Genomic DNA, 19289 nt, shown 5'->3' on the forward strand with positions numbered 1-19289 from the left:
TTTTGTCCCCATGGAGAGGAGCCCAGGCTGGAGCAGGTTTGCTGGACTTCTGACCCCATGGAGGACCCATGCTGGAGCAGTTCATGAAGAACTGCAGCCCGTGGGAAAGACTCATGTTGGAGAAGTCCATGGAGGACTGTGTCCCATGGGAGAACCCCAACAGTGGAGCAGGGGAAGAGCGTGAGAAGGACAGAGACAACCTGTGATGAAATGACCACAACCCCCATTCCTGTCCCCCTGCACCGCTCAGGGGCAGAAGGTAGAGAATTCGGGAATGAAGTTAAGCCTGGGAAGAAGGGAGGGATGGGGGGAAGGGGTTTTAACATTTGGTTTTAATTCTCTGATTTGATTGACATTTTTTTTCCCCCAAGCAGCATCTGTTTTCCCCCTGACGGTACTTGCTGAGAGATTTCCCTGCCCTTATCTCACCCCACGAGCCTTTCATTATATTTTCTTTCCCCCATCCAGCTGAGGAGGGACTGACAGAGCAGCTTTGGTGGGGACCTGGTGTCCAGCCAGGGTCAACCCACCACACCTGCATCCTGTAGGAAACCATCATCTTGCCAATATAACAGGCTTAGGCAGGATCTCTCAGCAAAGCAGATTTTATCAATGATTTTGCAAACCTATGTGTCCTACCTGATGGTAAGCACATGGAACAGGGCAAAAAGCCGCTGCTTATATCACCCTAATCCCAGCCGCAAATTCCCTCCCCTGTTCCCCATCGGTTGGTACTGCAGGGTTTACAGACTGCCCGGCCCTGCCTCAGTTTACCTGTCTCGTTCATCGAATACTGACAACCTCCTCCCCTTATTGATTTATTTAAAGTATGGATTCCTGGCTCTCTGGCTAACCTTCCTCCAGCTTAATTTTTTAACTACAGTAATCAGTTTTCACTCCAGGATTAGTTCGAAGTGACTTCGTTTTACATTAAAGATTCCTAGTCTGATGTCTCTCAGTCCTCCCCCCTCCACGCTGGGGTCAGGCGCCAGGTCTCCATTTGTAAAAACACAATTTCTCTTTTAATGGCTCCTTACACATCCCCCCGCAGGTATTGCATCCCCGGGAACTGCAGCCCCTCCCCGTTATTGCATGCCCCCACCCCGCTACCGAACCCCTGGGTACCGCATCCCCCCTCGGTACCGAACCCCTTGGGTACCGCATCCCCCCCAGGGTACTGAACTCTGGGGTACCGCATCCCCCCCGAGTACTGAACCCCTGGGCACTGTATCCCCCCCGGTACCGAACCCCTTGGGTACTGCATCCCCCCCGAGTACCGAACCCCTTGGGTACCGCATCCCCCCAAGGATACCGAACCCGTTGGGTACCACATCCCCCCCGGTACCGAACCCCTTGGGTACCGCATCCCCCCCAGGGTACCGAACTCCCGGGTACCTCATCCCCCCCACGTACCGAACCCCCAGGCACTGCATCCCCCCCCCGGTACCAAACCCCTTGGGTACCGCATCCCCCCAGGGCACCGAACCCCTTGGGTACCTCATCCCCCCCGAGTACCGAACCCCCGGGCACTGCATCCCCCCCCGGTACTGAACCCCTTGGGTACCGCATCCCCCCCGAGTACCGAACCCCTTGGGTACCACATCCCCCCAGGATACCGAACCCGTTGGGTACCGCATCCCCCCCGGTACCGAACCCCTTGGGTACCGCATCCCCCCCAGGGTACCGAACTCCCGGGTACCGTATCCCCCCCAAGTACCGAACCCCTTGGGTACCGCATCCCCCCCCGGTACCGAACTCCCGGGTACCGCATCCCCCCCGCGTACCGAGCCCCCGGGCCCCGCACGCCCCCGCTCCCCGGCCCCCATCCCGCAGGGCGGTGCGTTGCCCTCCCAATCGCTCGGCTCGAAAGCGAAAGCGAAAGGGAAAGGCGGACCGGGCCACGCCGGGTATGTCCGGCGGTCGGCGGCGGGGCCGAGCCCCGGACGCCCCCCGGGAGCCCTGAGCCCCCCGGCCCATGGCGCGGCTGCTGCTGCTGCTGCTCTGCGGTACCGTCGTCCTCCTGCTGCCCCGGACCGCCGCCGGCACCGGTAAGCGGGACTCCCCCGGGCTCCCCCGGCTCGCTGCCGGCGTGGCCGCGCCGTCCCCGGGGTGCCCAAACCGCTGCCCGAGGTGCCTGCGGTGCTCTCTGCGTGCCCACACCTCCCTCTAGCTGCCCCATGCACCCCCCTGGGGTACCCACGCTGCTCTTCGGAGTGCCCAGGCTCCTTCTTGGGGTGCCCACGCTGCACCCCTGCATGCCTACCCTACTCCCTGGGGTGCTCAGGCTCCTTTCTGGGGTGCCCACGCTGCACCCCTGCATGTCCACACCTCCCTCTAGCTGCCGCATGCACCCCCCTGGGGTACCCACACTGCTCCTTGGAGTGCTCAGGCTCCCTCTTGGGGTGCCCACGCTGCTCCCTGGGTGCCCGCACCTCCCTCTAGGTGCCCCATGCCCACCCCTGGGGTACCCACGCTGCTCCATGAATGCTCACACCTCTCTCCAGGTGCCACATGCACCTCCTGGAGGTGCCACACGCACCTCCCGGAGGTGCCCGCACTGCTTAGAGCGCCAGGGCTCCTTCCTGGGGTACCCATGCCTCTCCCCAGGTGCCCATGCTGCACCCCAGGGTGCCCACGGTGCTCCCTGAGTCCCCACACCTCCTTCTAGCTGCTCCGTGCACCCCCCTGGGGTACCCACGCTGCTCTTCGGAGTGCCCAGGCTCCCTCTTGGGGTACCCACGCTGCACCCCTGCATGTCCACACCTCTCTCTAGGTGCCCCATGCACCCCCCTGGGGTGTCCACGCTGCTCCCTGGGGTGCTCAGGCTCCCCCTGGGGTGTTCATGGTGCTCCCTGTGTGCCCACATCTCTCTCTAGGTGCCCCATGCACCCCCCTGGGGTGTCCACGCTGCTCCCCAGGGCGTCCTCGCTGCTCCTCGTGTGCCCATACCTCTCTCCAGGTCTCCCATGTACCCCAGCAAGGTGCCCATGCTGCACCCTGGGGCACCCTGGGGTACCTGTACTGCTCCCTGTGTGCCCACACCTCCCTCTGGCTGCCCCAGGCACCCTTCTGGGGTACCCACGCTGCACCCCAGGGAGCCCAGCATCCCTTCCAGGGTGCCCACGCTGCTCCCTGCACACCCAACACCTCTCTCCGGGTTCTCCATTCGCCCCCCGAGGTGCCCACCCTGCTCCCTGAGTGCCCACACCTCCCTCTAGCAGCCCCACACGCACTCCTGGGGTGTCCAAGCTGCTCCCTGGGGTGCCCAGGATTCCTCCTGGGGTGCTCATGCTGTTCCCTGCCATGCCCACACCTCTCTCTAGGTGCCCTATGCCCACTCCTGGGGTACCCACGCTGCACCCCAGGGTGCCCAATATGCTCCGTGTGTGTCCACGCCTCTCCCTGCACCCCCCGTACCCACCCCTGGGGTACCCACACTGCACCTCGGAGCACCCACACCTCTCTCAAGGTGCCTCATGCACCCCTCTGAGGTGCCCACGCTGCACCCCAGGGTGCCCACGCTGCTCCCTGCACATCCACACCTCTTTCTAGGTGCCCCATGCCCACCCCTGGGGTGCCCACGCTGCTCCCTGGGGTGCCCAAGCTGCACCCCCATGTTCCCCTTGCACCCCTCCGGGTGCCCACCTCCCTCCTTGGGTGCCCACCTCCCTCCTTGGGTGCCCACTCCGCCTCCCCACTGGTGTCCAGGGAGGCTGGGAGTGGATTTAGGTCCACGTGATGGACCCACGGGAGCTGCATCACCGCAGGATTTCACCCTGGGTGGGCTCTGTGGGTTTTCCATGGGACTGTGATTTGTCCACGGCCGAGAATCACCACTGGATGGGGAATGTCACACCGTGTCTTGCCTCTCCTAAAGCAGCTTTAGGAAAAATCACCGTCACAGCCCAGCGTGGAGCTGGCGATGCTGACGGCCCCAGCGAACTGCTGACAGCATCGGCAAGACTATTCGGAAATATTTAATTACCTAAACATGTTGGGGTTGTGAAGGATTGGCTTGAAAGCACACGAAATAAGGCTGGAAGGGACTGAAAAGGTTCAGGGCAGTTTTAGTGCTGCCCCTTCTCCTGGCTCTTGTCTGCTGCCAAAGCTGCAACACCCTGGAAAATCACAGAATCATTTTGGTTGGAAAAGACCTTTAAGATCATGGAGTCCAACCGTTCCCCCACCCCTGGCACTACCCCCTGGCCCTGAGAACCTCATCTCCACATCTGTCCAACCCCTCCAGGGATGGTGACTCCAGCACTGCCCTGGGCAGCCTGTTCCAATGCCCCACAGCCCTTTGGGGAAGAAATTGTTCCCCAGATCCAACCTCAACCTCCCCTGGTGCAACTTGAGGCCGTTTCCTCTGGTCCTGCTTTTCGGTTCCACTTGCAGACCCTCATACCCATTACAAATGGGCACCTGGGAAGGTGGAGCGGTCACGGAGGAGACGTTCCTGTTGCCCCGGACAGAACCTTGTCACCATTCCCCCTTTAATTCGGTTGACGGATAATTTGGGATGTGCTGGTTGTGCCGACACATCCTGCAATGCTCACTCCGGGCATCGTGTCCTCTCCTGCTTCCCATCCCTGGCACAACTTGTCAATTGTAAATATTCTTCAGTTTGAATGTGAAAACGTTTTATTTATTTCTGTGATTTCAGTGCTCCTGAGGAATTCTTCAGTCTTGGGCACAGAACTCTGAAATTTCTCTTTTTCTCCAATTTTTTTTTTTTGCTTATGCTTTTTAAACCATTAGCAGAAAATGCTCTAGAAAGTAGAAAGAAAAATCATTAAGTTTTCCTGGTGTGGATTCTCTGGTGTCGTCTTGTGGTTGTGCAGCTCCATGAGCCGGAGGGGACAACTCCACGCTGTGGGGTGACAGCACAAAACAGCATCTCCATCCCTGGGACTAGTCCCGGTGACTATGTGCTTTGCTTCCCAACCTGTCGGGACAAGCTCACCAGCATAATTTGAGATCGCTGGCAGAGAAAGCCAAAAAAAGCAAAGCAAAACCACGCTTAATTCATGCAAATACCAAAAAAAACCCCACCACCACCACCAAAACACAAACCAAATATTGCGCGTGTATTTCAACCTGGAAATTTAATATCAGTGGGATACAGGGAATTGGGATGGAAATAAAGCAGCCGGAGGTATTTTCTCAGGACAGCTGGTACCCGCCACCACGGCTTGTTTGGGAGGTTCGTTAATGCGACAGGATTTTGAGCGCTTGGGCTGACACATCAATGGGAAAATTCAACCTGCAAAGCTCGGATGGAATGGAGACGAGCGCAGAGGTGCTTTTGGCCATCCTGGGGGAGTCTTGTGAGCCTTTCCTTGAGTTAAACAGGAAAATAGAAGACAGATTTTTTTTTTTCCCCCTGCGTGCAAGTCCCCAGTGGTGCCCAGATCCAGGGAATTTTATCAATCTGCTTCAATAAAAAAGCAAATAAGAGATGGAGAGGTTTTAGTTACTGCCCATCTCCTTGCTTGGAAGTAAGAGCTTTATCACGGTCCCAGCTCTCTCCATCCATCCATCCATCCACCCATGTTTTACACCATTTCCAATTCGCTATATAAAGAAAACCTAAATCTTGGCCACGCATCTCCAGGGCTGTGGCAGAGCTGGAAAACTGAATTCCCAAAGATTTCCTCCTCTTTTCCCCCTTGGCACGTGTTTCATCTCATTGAACAAACTGAAATCCGTGCAGCGATGGCACGAGATGCCGGGGTCGTGATCCTGGAGAGCAGAGATTTGGGGTCTTCTCATTGAAGGATTTGGGTATTTTGTGGAAGATAAGTTTATTTTACAGTCAAATCAAGCAGAAGAAAAGTGCTTTGGTGAGATTAAGGTAACAAGATCAGGTTTAAAAGCTGAAAGGCATAAGGACTCAACAAGTCCCTGTTTTTCGTGGACATTTTGGTGCTTCAGGCTGGATTTCAGTGCCCGCGGGTTGCGTTGGCACTGGGAGGGCTTTTCATTAATTTTCGGGCACGGCTTTGGGTCTGGCTACGTGTGAGCCTGTTGTGAAGCGGCCCGTGGCGTTTCCTTGCAATGCTCCCAGAAATTCCGCTGCTGCCTCGAGCAGAGGCTGAGAACCGATGTGCTCAGCACACACGTGGGTACCGCATCGCTCGCACTCTCTGGCCACGGTGGCTGCAGCTTTTTGGGGTGTCCCAACACCGGGGGACACACATGGACCCACATGAGCACTGTGATAGAGCAGACACACCTGGGATGTTCTGGGGATAGATAACGAATTGGGGCAGGAGATTTTTAAGATTTTTATCTGCAAGGTGTTTTGGGTGCCTGGGGGAGCATGTGGTGCTCCTGTCCCCGTTGTGCTCCCATCACCATCCCGCTCCTGATCCCAGCCCAGCTGTACATCCCTCACACCAAACGTGTTTCATCCCAGTTGGGCATCAATTCATCCACCCTGTGCATCACATCCCGGCCATGGATCACTCCATCCCGGGCCTGTGGGGCTCTCTGAACTGCCTGGAAGGAGCTTGGAGCCAGGGGGGTCGGGCTCTGCTCCCCAGGAACAAGCGCCAGGAGCAGAGGAAACGGCCTCAAGTTGCGCCAGGGGAGGTTGAGGTTGGATCTGGGGAGCAATTTCTTCCCCAAAGGGCTGTGGGGCATTGGAACAGGCTGCCCAGGGCAGTGCTGGAGTCACCATCCCTGGAGGGGTTGGACAGACGGAGATGAGGTTCTCAGGACATGGGGCAGTGCCAGGGGTGGGTTAACGGTTGGACTCGATCTTTGAGGGTCTTTTCCAACCAAAATGATTTTGTGATTCTGTGTCATCCCATCCATGCATTGCTCCATCCTGTCCATGCATTTGCATCCCAGCCGTAAATCATCCCAGCCTATTTGCGATAGGACAAGGGGTGATGATTTTAAATTAAAGGAGGGAGATTCAGGCCAGATACGAGGAGGAATTTTTTTACAATGAGTGTGGTGAGAGCCTGGCCCAGGTTGCCCAGAGCGGTGGTGGATGAAGCATCCCTGGAGACATCCCAGGCCAGGCTGGACGGGGCTCTGAGCAACCTGAGCTGGTGCAGATGTCCCTGCTCATGGCAGGGGGGGACTGGGGGAGCTGGGAAGGTCCTTTCCTACCCAAACCATTCTGTGATTCTATGATTCTGTGATTCTACAATCACATCCCAGCTGTCCATCACTCCAGCCTGGCTGTATATTGCTTTATCCCCCCTGTGCATCTCTCCATTCCACACTGGGGACAGTTGACAGCTGCTGGGGTTGCGGGTGCCCCGTTCCCACACTGCAGGAGGGGTCCAGGCACAGGCACGGGCTTGGAACAACCAAGAAACTTTCTCCGTTGCACCGGAGAAGTGAAATGGTAACACCCTCTTGCGAAACTGACCTCAAATCAAGGCCAAAGGGGAAGCACGAGCCGTAACTCGGAGCTCATCACTGCCCCGGCCACATGATGCTCAGATTTCAGCTGCCTCCGGGGCTGTGGGCTGCAGACTCTGCTGGGAAAGAAGCTCCGGGATGCAGCTGGTGAACGCATGCAGCGCCTGGAATTTTTCACGGCCAGCTGCAAAATAAGTGGAGAAAAAAGGGGGCGGCGAGCGCAGCCGAAATGCAGCAGCTGGTGGCAGGATGCAGTTGGGGATTTTGGCTGGGGACAGTCACCGCGAGGGGATGAAATTCTGCAAAAAGGTGTCATTGACTGGAGAAGCTGGTACAAGTGACCGCAAATATGCTGGAAATGGAGATTTCCCCTTCTCCATGCCCCGTGCACAGGCACAGCTGTCTCATCGCTGTCTTTTCGCAAACTGATGAATCTCTCCCAGCCCCGGGGCAGCACCCATTCCCCGTATCCCAATCCCCCAGGCAGGATTTGACTCCCTTGGGTACCACTCAGCACAGCAAGCTGGGGCCAGAGGATGCTTAATCTCCCTGTTGTGACCCCCATCTCTTTTTCTTTTAACACCCATCCAGTCCCAGCGCGATGCAGTCGCCCCAAAGATGTGGCCAACGCTCACATTGACGCGGGCAACAACACGCTGCTCAACACCCGCCTGCGCTACACCTGCAACCCCGGCTACAAGCGCAAAGCCGGTACCTCCACCCTCATCCAGTGCATCCTCCGTGACGGTTCCAGTGAGCCCGACTGGACCCACACCACCCTCCAGTGCATCCGTAAGCCCTCGTTCGGCGGCTGGGATGCAATGGGGACTGGGGAAGGGAGACATCTCCGTCACCGGCGTGGTGGACAAGGATGCGGGGTGGCGTGGGCGCTGTTGCTGATGGTGTCTCCACGTTGATGGTGTCTTCATGTTGATGGTGTCTCCATGATGATAATGTCTCCACATTGATGGTGTCTCTGCATTGATAGTGTCTCCATGTTAATGATGTCTCCACGTTGATGGTATCTCCACGTTGATGGTGTCTCCATGCTGATGGAGTCTTCATGGTGATGGTGTCTACATGATGATGGTGTCTTCATGTTGATGGTGTCTCCACGTTGATGGTGTCTCCATGCTGATGGTGTCTTCATGTTGATGGTGTCTCCACGTTGATGGCGTCTCTGCATTGATAGTGTCTGCATGTTGATGGTGTCTCCATGTTGATGGTGTCTTCATGTTGATGGTGTCTTCATGTTGATAGTGTCTCCATGTTGATGGTGTCTCCATGATGATGGTGTCTCTACATTGATGGTGTCTCCATGTTGATGGTGTCTTCAATTTGATGGTGTCTCCACTTTGATGGTGTCTCCAAGTTGATGGTGTCTCCACGTTAATGGTGTCTCCATAATGATGGTGTCTCCACATTGATAGTGTCTCCATGATGATGGTGTATCCATGCTGATGGCATTTCCACATTGTGTTTTCTCAAAGGAGACCCAGCTCTACCTCCGCAAACCCCCAGCCCTGAGCTGCTGACGGCACCAAACATCAAGACAACAACCCAGAAAGGTGAGCAAGAGAAAAAATGCAGCTCGTGGGGGTTGGTTTGGGGCCACTGTGGCTGTAGTCGTGGCAAAACCACGACCACCATGGTGTGGAAGGCAAAATATTTCAATGGTGAGATGGAATTTATTCCATTGCATGAAATCAGGCCATTTTGTAGCTGCTGGATGGGCTGTATTGCCCTCGCCGCAACGTGCCCCAAGCTGAGCACTGAAATAATGGTGCTGCTTAGTTTTGACTTTTTATTTTTGAAATGAGAAGGTTTTACACCGTTTTCCCCAGGAGGAACCACCGACGCCAGCCCGACCTCCAGCCCCAGTCTGTCACCGGTGCCACCAGCAACTCGTGGGCCATCACCGGAGACATCGACGCTATTGGAGATGCCCCCACCACTAGAGACATCCACATCAGGAGAGGGGACAACCCCGCTGCTCACCGCCCCCCCAGACCATGCCGCAGGTCAGGCTGCCTCTCCAGGGGAGAAAACCCACCCACGGGGCTGGTTTCAACCAGCAAAAGCTCTTTTATTTTTTCAATACATTTTTCCCTTCTTTTCAAGCCCGTTTTTAATGAGGGTCCCCCCAGCATCCACCCCCTTTCCTGGCTTTGCAGCTAAAAAATCTCCATTTCTCTCTTCTTTTCCAGTCTCCATCCAGACCCTGGCCTCTTCCATTGGTAAGATGGGCAAAAAAACCCCTTATTTTGGCAAGCAGTGGCTTATTTTCTTCATTTTTTTTAGCTTAAAAGCCTTCCTTGGGGCTGTAGTCGAGGGCGATGCTTCTGAGGCAGGAAGGATGCAGCACCCAAATTTCTTCCCAGGGTGGGGAGGGCACCTTGCGAACGTTCACAGATTGTGTTTGGTTGTTCATGGAGCTGTTTTGTTTGAGCTGGGAAGATGCTCATCGGCTGCCGTTTCTCTCCGGCAGGGCTCCCGTTGCTGGTGGTTGTTGGCGTCGTGTCCTGTTGCTGCTGGAGGATGAAAATGTAAGTGTGCTGAGCCCCGTGACATCTTTCCACTCCTGTGATGAGTTTGTCCTTGGTCTTTGCGCTTTCCCGAAAGCTGCGGAAAGGCCTCGGGGTGCCGGTGACGCTGCTCTCCCCCCGGCAGGCGTGTGCGGCAGGACTACGCGGTGGCGGCGACTGCCATCCCCATGATGGCTCTTGCTGCCGAGAACGAGGAGATGTCACCGCCCGACGTCTTCCCCACGGGCTGAGCACCCACCACTGGGCAACTCGGTGCACCCGCCAGCCTGGAGGACGCTCGGGGCTCGGATGGAAAGACGGATGCTGGCCCGAGCGGTGACAGCACATGGCAGAGCGCGTCACGGTCCCCAGCCGCATGGAGCATCCGCACCCTGGGGACACACGGCCGCTCTTCCCAGTCTGAACCAGTGACTCTCATGGATGAGACCGCTCCAGCACCCAAAGGTGTGTGGGTGTCACCCACGGGGGGTGAGTGAGCACTGAGAGCACCCTCGGGTGACATGGAGGTGGTGGGTGTCGTGCGTTGGGAGCCAAAATTCGGAGGAGGTGGTTCTGCGGGTGCTGGTGTCCCAGCGGAGGGTATTTGGGTGCAGGGGATGGGGTTTGGGTGCTGGGGGTGAAGCTCTGCCCAAAGTAGCACCCAGGAATCAGGAGCAAGGCCAGAGTTGGGCCAGCTGGACACCAGCCCCTTCCTAGAGCCGCTTTACCCCAAAATTGCCCCAAAAACCAGCACTGCTCGTGGCCAACAGAGAGGGACCTGGTTGAGCATCCCTGCGCCGCATCCTCACCCCCTTCCCCCTCTCTTCCAGCCATTCGCCGTCCCAACACAGTTGGCCCTCGTACGCAGCTCAGGGATCCTGCGGAGACACTTTCAGCACCGATCTGATGCCCGACGGCTCCGGCCGCTTGCAGGGGACAACCAGGAGCTATTTTACTACAGACACTACCAAAGACTGAAGGCAGTAACATGACCGTAGGAAATATTTTTGTCCATCATCAGTTGTTATCCACTTGTTTCCCCCTTGCTACAGAACAGGCAACTTTGTGTTGATGCTGGTTTATGTATAAATGTGTATATATTGTATATTAAACAACAAACACACTGCAGTTCATTTTTTTTGTCTGGTCGGGCATCTTGGCAGCTGCGCTGGTGGGGAGGAGGGTGGGGATGGATGGGAGCTGGGGTGGGGTGAAATCACAGAATCGTTTTGGGTGGAAGAGACCCTCAAGATCATCAAGTCCAACCATAACCTGCCCCTGGCACTGCCCCATGTCCTGAGAACCTCATCTCCATCTGTCCAACCCCTCCAGGATGGTGACTCCAGCACTGCCCTGGGCAGCCTGTTCCAATGCCCCACAGCCCTTTGGGGAAGAAATTGGTCCCCAGATCCAACCTCAACCTCCCCTGGCGCAACTTGAGGCCGTTTCCTCTGGTCCTGGCGCTTGTTCCTGGGGAGCAGAGCCCGACCCCCCCTGGCTCCAAGCTCCTTTCAGGCAGGTCAGAGATCAGAAGGTCTCCCCTCAGCTCCTGTTCTCCAGCTGAACCCCCAGCTCCCTCAGCCACTCCCATCACACTTGTGCTCCAGCCCCTTCCCCAGCTCCGTTCCCTTCTCTCAACTCGCTCCAGCACCTCAAGGCCTTTCTTGGTGTGAGGGGCCCAAAACTGCCCCCAGGATTGGAGGTTTGGCCTCCGCAGTGCCCAGCACAGGGACGGTCACTCCATCTCACCAACAGGGCCGTGCTCTAGAGACAATGCGTGACAGCCAAGTGGGAGCTGCCATCGCTCAGCTGGACGATAAAAGGGTTTTTAGCAGGGAGCTGAAAAGCAGGTGTCTGAAAACTTAATTTCCACGTCTTTTCCTTGCTGCTGTGTCTTGTCCTCCTGTTTGTGCCACCACTCTGGACTGTTGGACCTGGAGGACGCGGCTCTTTGGATGTGATGGACAAAACTCCCCGGCAGTGGCTCTGCGTCTCCCCAATGTACCCCAGGATGGTTGGAAACCAGGTGAGGCTGGAAGGGATCCCTGGAGGCACCTGGTTGAAGGTCCACGCTGAGCTTTGCAGTTACATGCAACATCCAAGCCTTGGGTGAATTTCTCAGGTGGGTGGACCAGGAAAAGCTTTTCTGGAGTCGGTGTTTCGGAAGTGAAAAGAGCTGGCGAAGCAGTGACTGTTCCATGAACCACCACGAAAATCAACAGGATGAAGGAGCTTCCTCCAGCGGGCACAGCTCCCAGCTCCGGGCCCATGGCCAAGAGCAGACACAACTTCCAAACTCAGTTTTGGTTTTGATCTCCACATCACACGGACTCTGCTACAACGAGCCACAGTGTCTCCAAACGAAGGGCGTAAGCCACCACTGGATTTATGAGACAACAAGGTGACTTGTGCCATCATGACTGATGGCTGGTAAATAAACACAACTCAGGATGACTTCTTAACATAAGGGAAGGGGAAAAAAAAAAAAAAGCAAGCATTAAAGGGTTTTTTTTGGTTACGAATTTAATTTCATAATTAAAAACACTCTCTGGTTTGTCTCTGAGTAAGATCAAAACCAAACCAAAGCACCTCTTCAGATGCTGTCTCTCTTTTTTTTTCCCTTATGGTTTGCTGCAGGGAGAAGAGAAACTGAGTCTGGGGAAACCCCCCTGCTGCAAGTAAGGAGAATTAATTCCGCTGGGAGAGATGAAAAACTTCCACCCATAGCTGATAAATTTTCCCCATGAAACAGGCTCCAGGAAAAAGCCCATTTCTAGGAATAAAGTGCTTCTCTGGCTATTTTTCAGTGCTGCTGAAGAGCGTGTTGCTTTTCTTCCAGTGGATCAGAGGGATTTCGCCGCGGTGTAACACGACAAAACAAGTAGTTTGGTCACTGGAGGTGATTTCCTGGTGAAAGAGGTGATTGAGGGGTAACGCTCAAAAAAAAAAAAAGTACATCGTCCTGTCCAATACAGTTTATATAGTGCCTATTCTTCTGTGCAGTGATGCAGGTGGTGCCCACCAGCTCCTGGAGGGCAAGGCAGGGCTGGAGAAAAGGTCTCACATCTCCTGGAGGGTTCCTCTTGAAGCTGGCCTGAAATCCTGCTCCAATATCCACCTGATTTTGGAGCTGGGATGTGACAAGGGGCCTCGTCCCGCAGCGAGGATGGCTCTGGGTGGCAGCGAGGGCTCTGGAGAGCTTTGTTAGAGCGGGATGGGCTGCTCCTGAAGCGCTGGGAAGGAGGTCAGTGGTGTCAGGCAGCCGAAGCGCTGCCACGTGCAAGAGCAGCAAAGGTATCCACCTGCATCTGTGCTGCCATTGCTCTGCGGGAAAAAGAGAGATGTGAGAATCATAGAATCACTTTGGTTGGAAAGACCCTTAAGATTGAGTTCAACCATTAACCCAGCCCTGGCACTACCCCATGTCCCTGAGAACCTCATCTCCGCGTCTGTCCAACCCCTCCAGGGATGGTGACTCCAGCACTGCCCTGGGCAGCCTGTTCCAATGCCCCACAGCCCTTTGGGGAAGAAATTGTTCCCCAGATCCAACCTCAACCTCCCCTGGCGCAACTTGAGGCCGTTTCCTCTGGTCCTGGCGCTTGTTCCTGGGGAGCAGAGCCCGACCCCCCCTGGCTCCAAGCTCCTTTCAGGCAGGTCAGAGATCAGAAGGTCTCCCCTCAGCTCCTGTTCTCCAGCTGAACCCCCAGCTCCCTCAGCCGCTCCCATCACACTTGTGCTCCAGCCCCTTCCCCAGCTCCGTTCCCTTCTCTCAACTCGCTCCAGCACCTCAAGGCCTTTCTTGGCGTGAGGGGCCCCAAACTGCCCCCAGGATTGGAGGTTTGGCCTCCCCAGTGCCCAGCACAGGCCGGTCACTGCCCTGGGCCTGCTGGCCACACCAGTGCTGGTACCAGCCAGGATGCTGGTGGCCTCTTGGCCACCTGGGCACACGCTGGCTCATGTTCAGCCGCTGGCACCAACACCCCCAGGGCCTTTTCCGCCGGGCACTTTCCAACTGCTCTTCCCCGATGCTGCAGCGTTCATGGGGTTGTTGTGACCCAAGTGCAGGACCCAGCTCGGAGCCATCTGTGGTCTCTTGTGGACATGGAGTTCCACCAGATTTACTCTTTGCTTGCAGATCCCAGCACTGGGGAAACTTGGCCCTCACCGCACCTTCTGGGCAATGATCTACCCCAGAGCCCAAAGTGGGACCAAAGCCAAAACTGGACCCAAAATCCAGATTGTCACTTCCAGCTGGCTGGCAGGGGCAAGGAGGACTCTGCCCACCTCTGATGGCCTTGGCAGAGACTCTTAAGAGTCAGAAATGGGATCTGACACAACAAAACCCCCAAACCAGCCCCACTTGAGACCACAATTAGTCTCAGAAGAGAGGTCCGTGGTCACAGAACTGTCGCAGAGCACAGCTGCCCTGCCAGCGGCCCAAGCAGCTTGTGAAGGCTCGTGATTGAAAAATATGATCTCAAAGGCCAAGAAAAGGGACATACGTGAGTTAAAGGCAGCTTCTTCACAACCAGTCCGGAGCCGGACGGCAGCGTTGCTGTACAACGTGGCACACAACAAGCAATGGCAGCCCCGTCCTTTGCAGCCTCGCTCATCAGTTCCACCCGAAGGAAATGCTCCTAATAAACATGAAAAAAAGGGAACAAAAAGATTCAGAGGGAGCTGAGATACTGGAATAGGTTGTTTCATATATATATATATTTTTTTTTATGGTCCTGGGAAGTGACTTGCAACATGTTTTTTTTTTTAAATAAAATGAAAAAATAGCAGCCCTTTGGTGACAACAAAAATAAAACAGAAGGCAGAAGCCTGGGAGAAGGGAAGTGAAGTAAGAGCTGGAAACGGCTGAACGGAGAAAAGGGAACATACACGCTCGTAATGACGTAAGAAGTAAGGATCTGTGGAAGACAACACCCAAATGCAAGGGCTGTGGGGAAAACTGCAGCAACCTTGTGTCTTGCTATTGAAATTATGGTGCAGAACAGCATTGAACTGAGGGAAAAATGTGACCTCAGCTTTTCTGGTCGATGCCAGCACATGCCAGGGCGCAGAGCACGCTCAGCATGAATCTTAGCATCAGGGTGAATCTTAAAATAATCTTCTTTTACGCTTCTCTACCACACAGCCACCCTCTAAATGTAATAATCAGAGATGTGCAGGTTTCATGAGCAGTGGGTGCTGCCTCTCTCAGCACCTCTTTGCTTACCTTGAAAAGGTTTCACTTACCCCAGCCAAAGCTAAAAGGTCTTCCAGGGTCTTTGACATCAGCAAATATTTCTTTGCACGTGTCACTGCTACATAGAGCAGGTTCCATTCATCCTCAAGATGTGGGTCTAGGTTGGAGGAAAGATCAGCAATAGCTTTAGAGAACAAGAATGAACAGGTCTGTCATTCTTCAAATGTTTCAGCTAGTACTGCTGGAAGGACATTTGGTGCTTGGTGAGGCCAAACCTCAAATCCTGGGGGCAGTTTGGGGCCCCTCACGCCAAGAAAGGCCTTGAGGTGCTGGAGCGAGTTGAGAGAAGGGAACGGAGCTGGGGAAGGGGCTGGAGCACAAGTGCGATGGGAGCGGCTGAGGGAGCTGGGGGTTCAGCTGGAGAACAGGAGCTGAGGGGAGACCTTCTGATCTCTGAGCTGCCTGAAAGGAGCTTGGAGCCAGGAGGGGTCGGGCTCTGCTCCCCAGGAACAAGCGCCAGGAGCAGAGGAAACGGCCTCAAGTTGCGCCAGGGGAGGTTGAGGTTGGATCTGGGGACCAATTTCTTCCCCAAAGGGCTGTGGGGCATTGGAACAGGCTGCCCAGGGCAGTGCTGGAGTCACCATCCCTGGAGGGGTTGGACAGACGGAGATGAGGTTCTCAGGGCATGGGGCAGTGCCAGGGTGGGTTATGGTTGGACTTGGTGAGTTTAAAGGTCTCTTCCAACCAAAGTGATTCTATGATTCTTCTCTGGATAACCATGACCTTGCAGGGCAGCACAGCTGTGCAGTACTGCCGGCTTTTGCTGAGCAGTTCCTGGTAGCACCAATATCTCCAGCCTCATTCCATGGTCTCCCTTCGAGGCAAAGGCAGGACGCTACGTGCCAGGAGAAGCAGCTCAGTGCCACGTGTTTTCCCACCTCCCGAGCACAGACACGGCACTGGCGGAGTTTCTCAGTCTCTAAATTCACTCTGCAGGCTCCTCTCTGCTCACTGGGAACAGTCCAGCTCCTTCAAAGCATGAACTGTGGCACGATAGCAAGGTCGTGTCTTCCCCAAGTGCGGAGTTGGTCTTTCTCTGTTGCTAGATGGCTACAAGCTCAAGCACAGAAATGTTCCCCTGCCCTTGTCTCGCTGTGAAGACAACTATGACAACAGTGGGATCAAGCCCACCCTCAGCAAGTTTGCAGGTGACACCAAGCAGCGTGGTGCAGGTGACACACCTGAGGGATAGGATGGCATCCAGAGGGACCTGGACAAGCTGGAGAAGTGGGGCCATGTGAACCTCATGAGGTTCAACAAGGCCAAGTGCAAGGTCCTGCAGCCGCGTCGGGGCAACCCTGGTATCAACCCAGGCTGGGGATGGAGGGACGGGGAGCAGCCCCCAGGAGAAGGAATTGGGGTGCTGGGGGGTGAAAGATGGAACATGAGCCAGCAACGTGTGCTTGCAGCCCAGAAACCAACTGTATCTTGGGCTGTGTGACCAGCAGTGTGAGCAGCAGGTCAGGGAGGGGATCCTGCCCCTCTGCCCCGCTCTGTGAGACCCCCCTGCAGTGCTGGGCCAGCTCTGGGTCCTCAGCACAGGACACACATGGACCTGCTGGAGAGGGGCCAGAGGAGCCCCAGAAATGACCCGAGGCTGGAACAGCTCTGCTGGGAGGACAGGCTGAGAGAGTTGGGCTGTTCAGCTGGAGAACAGAAGCTCCAGGGAGACCTTAGTGTGGCCTTTCTTTACTTAAAAGTGGCCAACAAGAAAGATGGGGACAGATTTTTGAGCAGGGCCTGTTGTGACAGGACAAGGGGTGATGGTTTTAAACTAAAGGAGGGAGATTCAGGCTGGATATAAGAAATGTTTGCCCCTGAGGGTGGTGAGAGCCTGGCCTAGGTTGGCCAGAGAGGTGGTGGATGAACCATCCCTGGAGACATCCCAGGCCAGGCTGGACGGGGCTCTGAGCAACCGGAGCTGGTGCAGATGTCCCTGCTCATGGCAGGGGGGGCACTGGGGGAGATGGGAAGGTCCCTTCAACCCAAACCATCCTGTGGTTCTATGATCACTAGGACATCCAGTGGCACTTGATGCCACCGAGAAGCACGAGGTTTGCAGGACAAGCACCAGCAGCACGCTTTGCTTTCCCACTTTCAGATCAAGACAGGTACCACACGCAGCCATTCTCTTACCGATATTGAAGTTATTTCTTCTCTGGTTACCACCGCTAAGATAAGATACTGTCATAAAGTCATCTGCAATCAGCACCGTATCGAACTCCAGGCCTTTGGCTTGGTGGACAGTACCTATTATGTAATCTGTAATCAGCGCACGTCAGGAACAAGAAGGAGAAAAGATCAGTTATTGCAGCAATAGTGGTATTTTTAAGTTCACAAGGCGCCAAGCTAAATGAAATTATTTCATTTTGCATTCATTTCACTTCTCCCCAAATATAAATCAGAAGCAAAGCACCTCTTTTGGGAATGCAGGCTGTGGAAGACAACTTTCCTGCCAAGGAAAATGCCAGCCTGAGCCCCAGCCCCAACTCCCAAACAGGAATGCTCTTTATTTGGTGAATTTTTCATTTCATTGCTTTGTCCTCTCACCAAATTTTAGTCAGCAAGTTGCCGGTCAACTACAACAGGAATCCTGAAAAGCGGGATAAAGTCCTAGGGCTGTCCAACTGCAGGAAACACTGTCTAAAGGTTTATTTGCCTCTAGCAAAGTCATATTAAGCAAACCTTTGCTGGCAGATTAATTGCACTGAACTCTGCCTGGAGCCCCAGATGTACCACAAAAGTTGCTGTTAAACTTCACTTCTCCCTAAAAAACCTACTCGACCCAAAAGTAGCTTTTTTTGCAGAGCAAGGTGGATTCAGCACTGAAGATTAATTGAAAAAAGACCTGAGCTTAATCCTTCAAAGACGCAACTTGGTTTTACCTGCTGAGGCTTCTTGTAAGACGTGTCTGCTCTCAATCCTCTGCACCAGCTCAGGGACCCGCTCTCTGTATTTCTCCACTATCGCAATCTTCACTTGCAGGTCTTTGTCATCGGTGTGCTCTGCGTATTCCTTTAAACCAATGAATCCTTTAGTTTCATCCCATTTTTTGATAAAGGAGTCATTTATAACAAGGTTTGCTGAAAAGAAAGTAGCAGATGAGTTTGTTTGACAGACATATATAATTGCATTTTAAAATTCCAATCAAATTTAAGAATTAATATTAGGGAAGGGAAGCATGGGGCAGCGGATGGAGCGCTGCTGTGGGATGCAGGGGCTTGGGATGTATTCCTGCTCTGTCACGGGTGGTTTTCGCTCAGGATTTTCTCTTTACTGATGCAAAATGACGTCAAAGCTCGATGCTCTCATCAGAATGGGTGGTTTCAGCAAGCAGATTCACTTTGAGATCCAGAACGGGTGTAGTATGAAGATACAGAAGTTTACAAAGTTCAAGGGAGAGCAGCTGGCAAACATTCACTGAGCTCACTCATTTCTACACCCTGTGTCCCAGAAAATCTGCACAACCCTTTTTCCCAGAGATATTTGGAAATGGAAAAAACTCTGTGCAGTCCAAAAAGAATCTGAAGTGACCTCGGAGCGGCTGGATTAGGGGCTCAGGGCAGAGACAGCCCCAGCGCCCTTCCAACCTGCATTTTTCTCTCTTTTTACCCAGGTGGGAAGGAGTTTTCCTGGTATTTCACCTTCCAAAGAACCAGTAACAACACTCACGTAATCAATCACTCCTGGCAGTTCAGTAAGTTCCTTGTTTGTCTCTGCGCCCTGTATATAACAATACCCGCCTACTGCTGCCAAGAGATTTTAAATCAATGTTGGGGCCCCTAAAAGAGGGAGGACAGGGACCTATTGGAGAGGGGCCAGAGGAGCCCCAGAAATGATCCAAGGCTGGAACAGCTCTGCTGGGAGGACAGGCTGGGAGAGTTGGGCTGTTCAGCTGGAGAACAGAAGCTCCGGGGAGACCTCATTGCGGCCTTTCCGGACGTAAAAGAAAGATGGGGACAGACTTTTGATGAGGGCCTGTTGCGACAGGACAAGGGGTGATGGTTTTAAATTAAAGGAGGGGAGATTCAGGATGGATATAAGGCATGTTTGCCCCTGGAGATGGTGAAACACTGGTGCAGGTTGTCCAGAGAGGTGGTGGATGAACCATCCCTGGAGCCATCCCAGGC

At 54.5% G+C, this 19289-nt stretch overlaps 2 protein-coding genes across 3 annotated transcripts in view; one reads left to right on the plus strand and one right to left on the minus strand.

The window, feature by feature from the left end:
• The first annotated feature begins 1916 nt into the window (after positions 1 to 1916).
• On the plus strand, positions 1917 to 10996 carry IL15RA (interleukin 15 receptor subunit alpha). The gene is made up of 8 exons (XM_065658512.1): positions 1917 to 2048; positions 7972 to 8172; positions 8871 to 8948; positions 9225 to 9401; positions 9588 to 9617; positions 9869 to 9926; positions 10051 to 10370; positions 10736 to 10996. The coding sequence occupies exons 1-7, from the start codon at positions 1976 to 1978 to the stop codon at positions 10154 to 10156; spliced, it is 723 nt and encodes a 240-aa protein (XP_065514584.1). The 5' UTR covers positions 1917 to 1975; the 3' UTR covers positions 10157 to 10370; positions 10736 to 10996.
• Positions 10997 to 12968: 1972 nt separating this feature from the next.
• FBH1 (F-box DNA helicase 1) overlaps positions 12969 to 19289 on the minus strand; it is a 30903-nt gene continuing 24582 nt past the window's right edge. For both annotated transcript variants that reach the window (XM_065658511.1, XM_065658510.1), the window contains 5 exons: positions 18045 to 18242; positions 17296 to 17421; positions 15150 to 15256; positions 14408 to 14542; positions 12969 to 13229 (listed from right to left, as the gene is read on the minus strand). In XM_065658511.1, the coding sequence (XP_065514583.1) occupies positions 13110 to 13229; positions 14408 to 14542; positions 15150 to 15256; positions 17296 to 17421; positions 18045 to 18242 (686 nt within the window). In that variant the 3' untranslated portion in view covers positions 12969 to 13109. The remainder of the gene's footprint in view (positions 13230 to 14407; positions 14543 to 15149; positions 15257 to 17295; positions 17422 to 18044; positions 18243 to 19289) is intronic.

This window comes from Caloenas nicobarica, chromosome 1, assembly GCF_036013445.1.
Source record: "Caloenas nicobarica isolate bCalNic1 chromosome 1, bCalNic1.hap1, whole genome shotgun sequence".
In the NCBI taxonomy this organism is placed as follows: domain Eukaryota; kingdom Metazoa; phylum Chordata; class Aves; order Columbiformes; family Columbidae; genus Caloenas; species Caloenas nicobarica.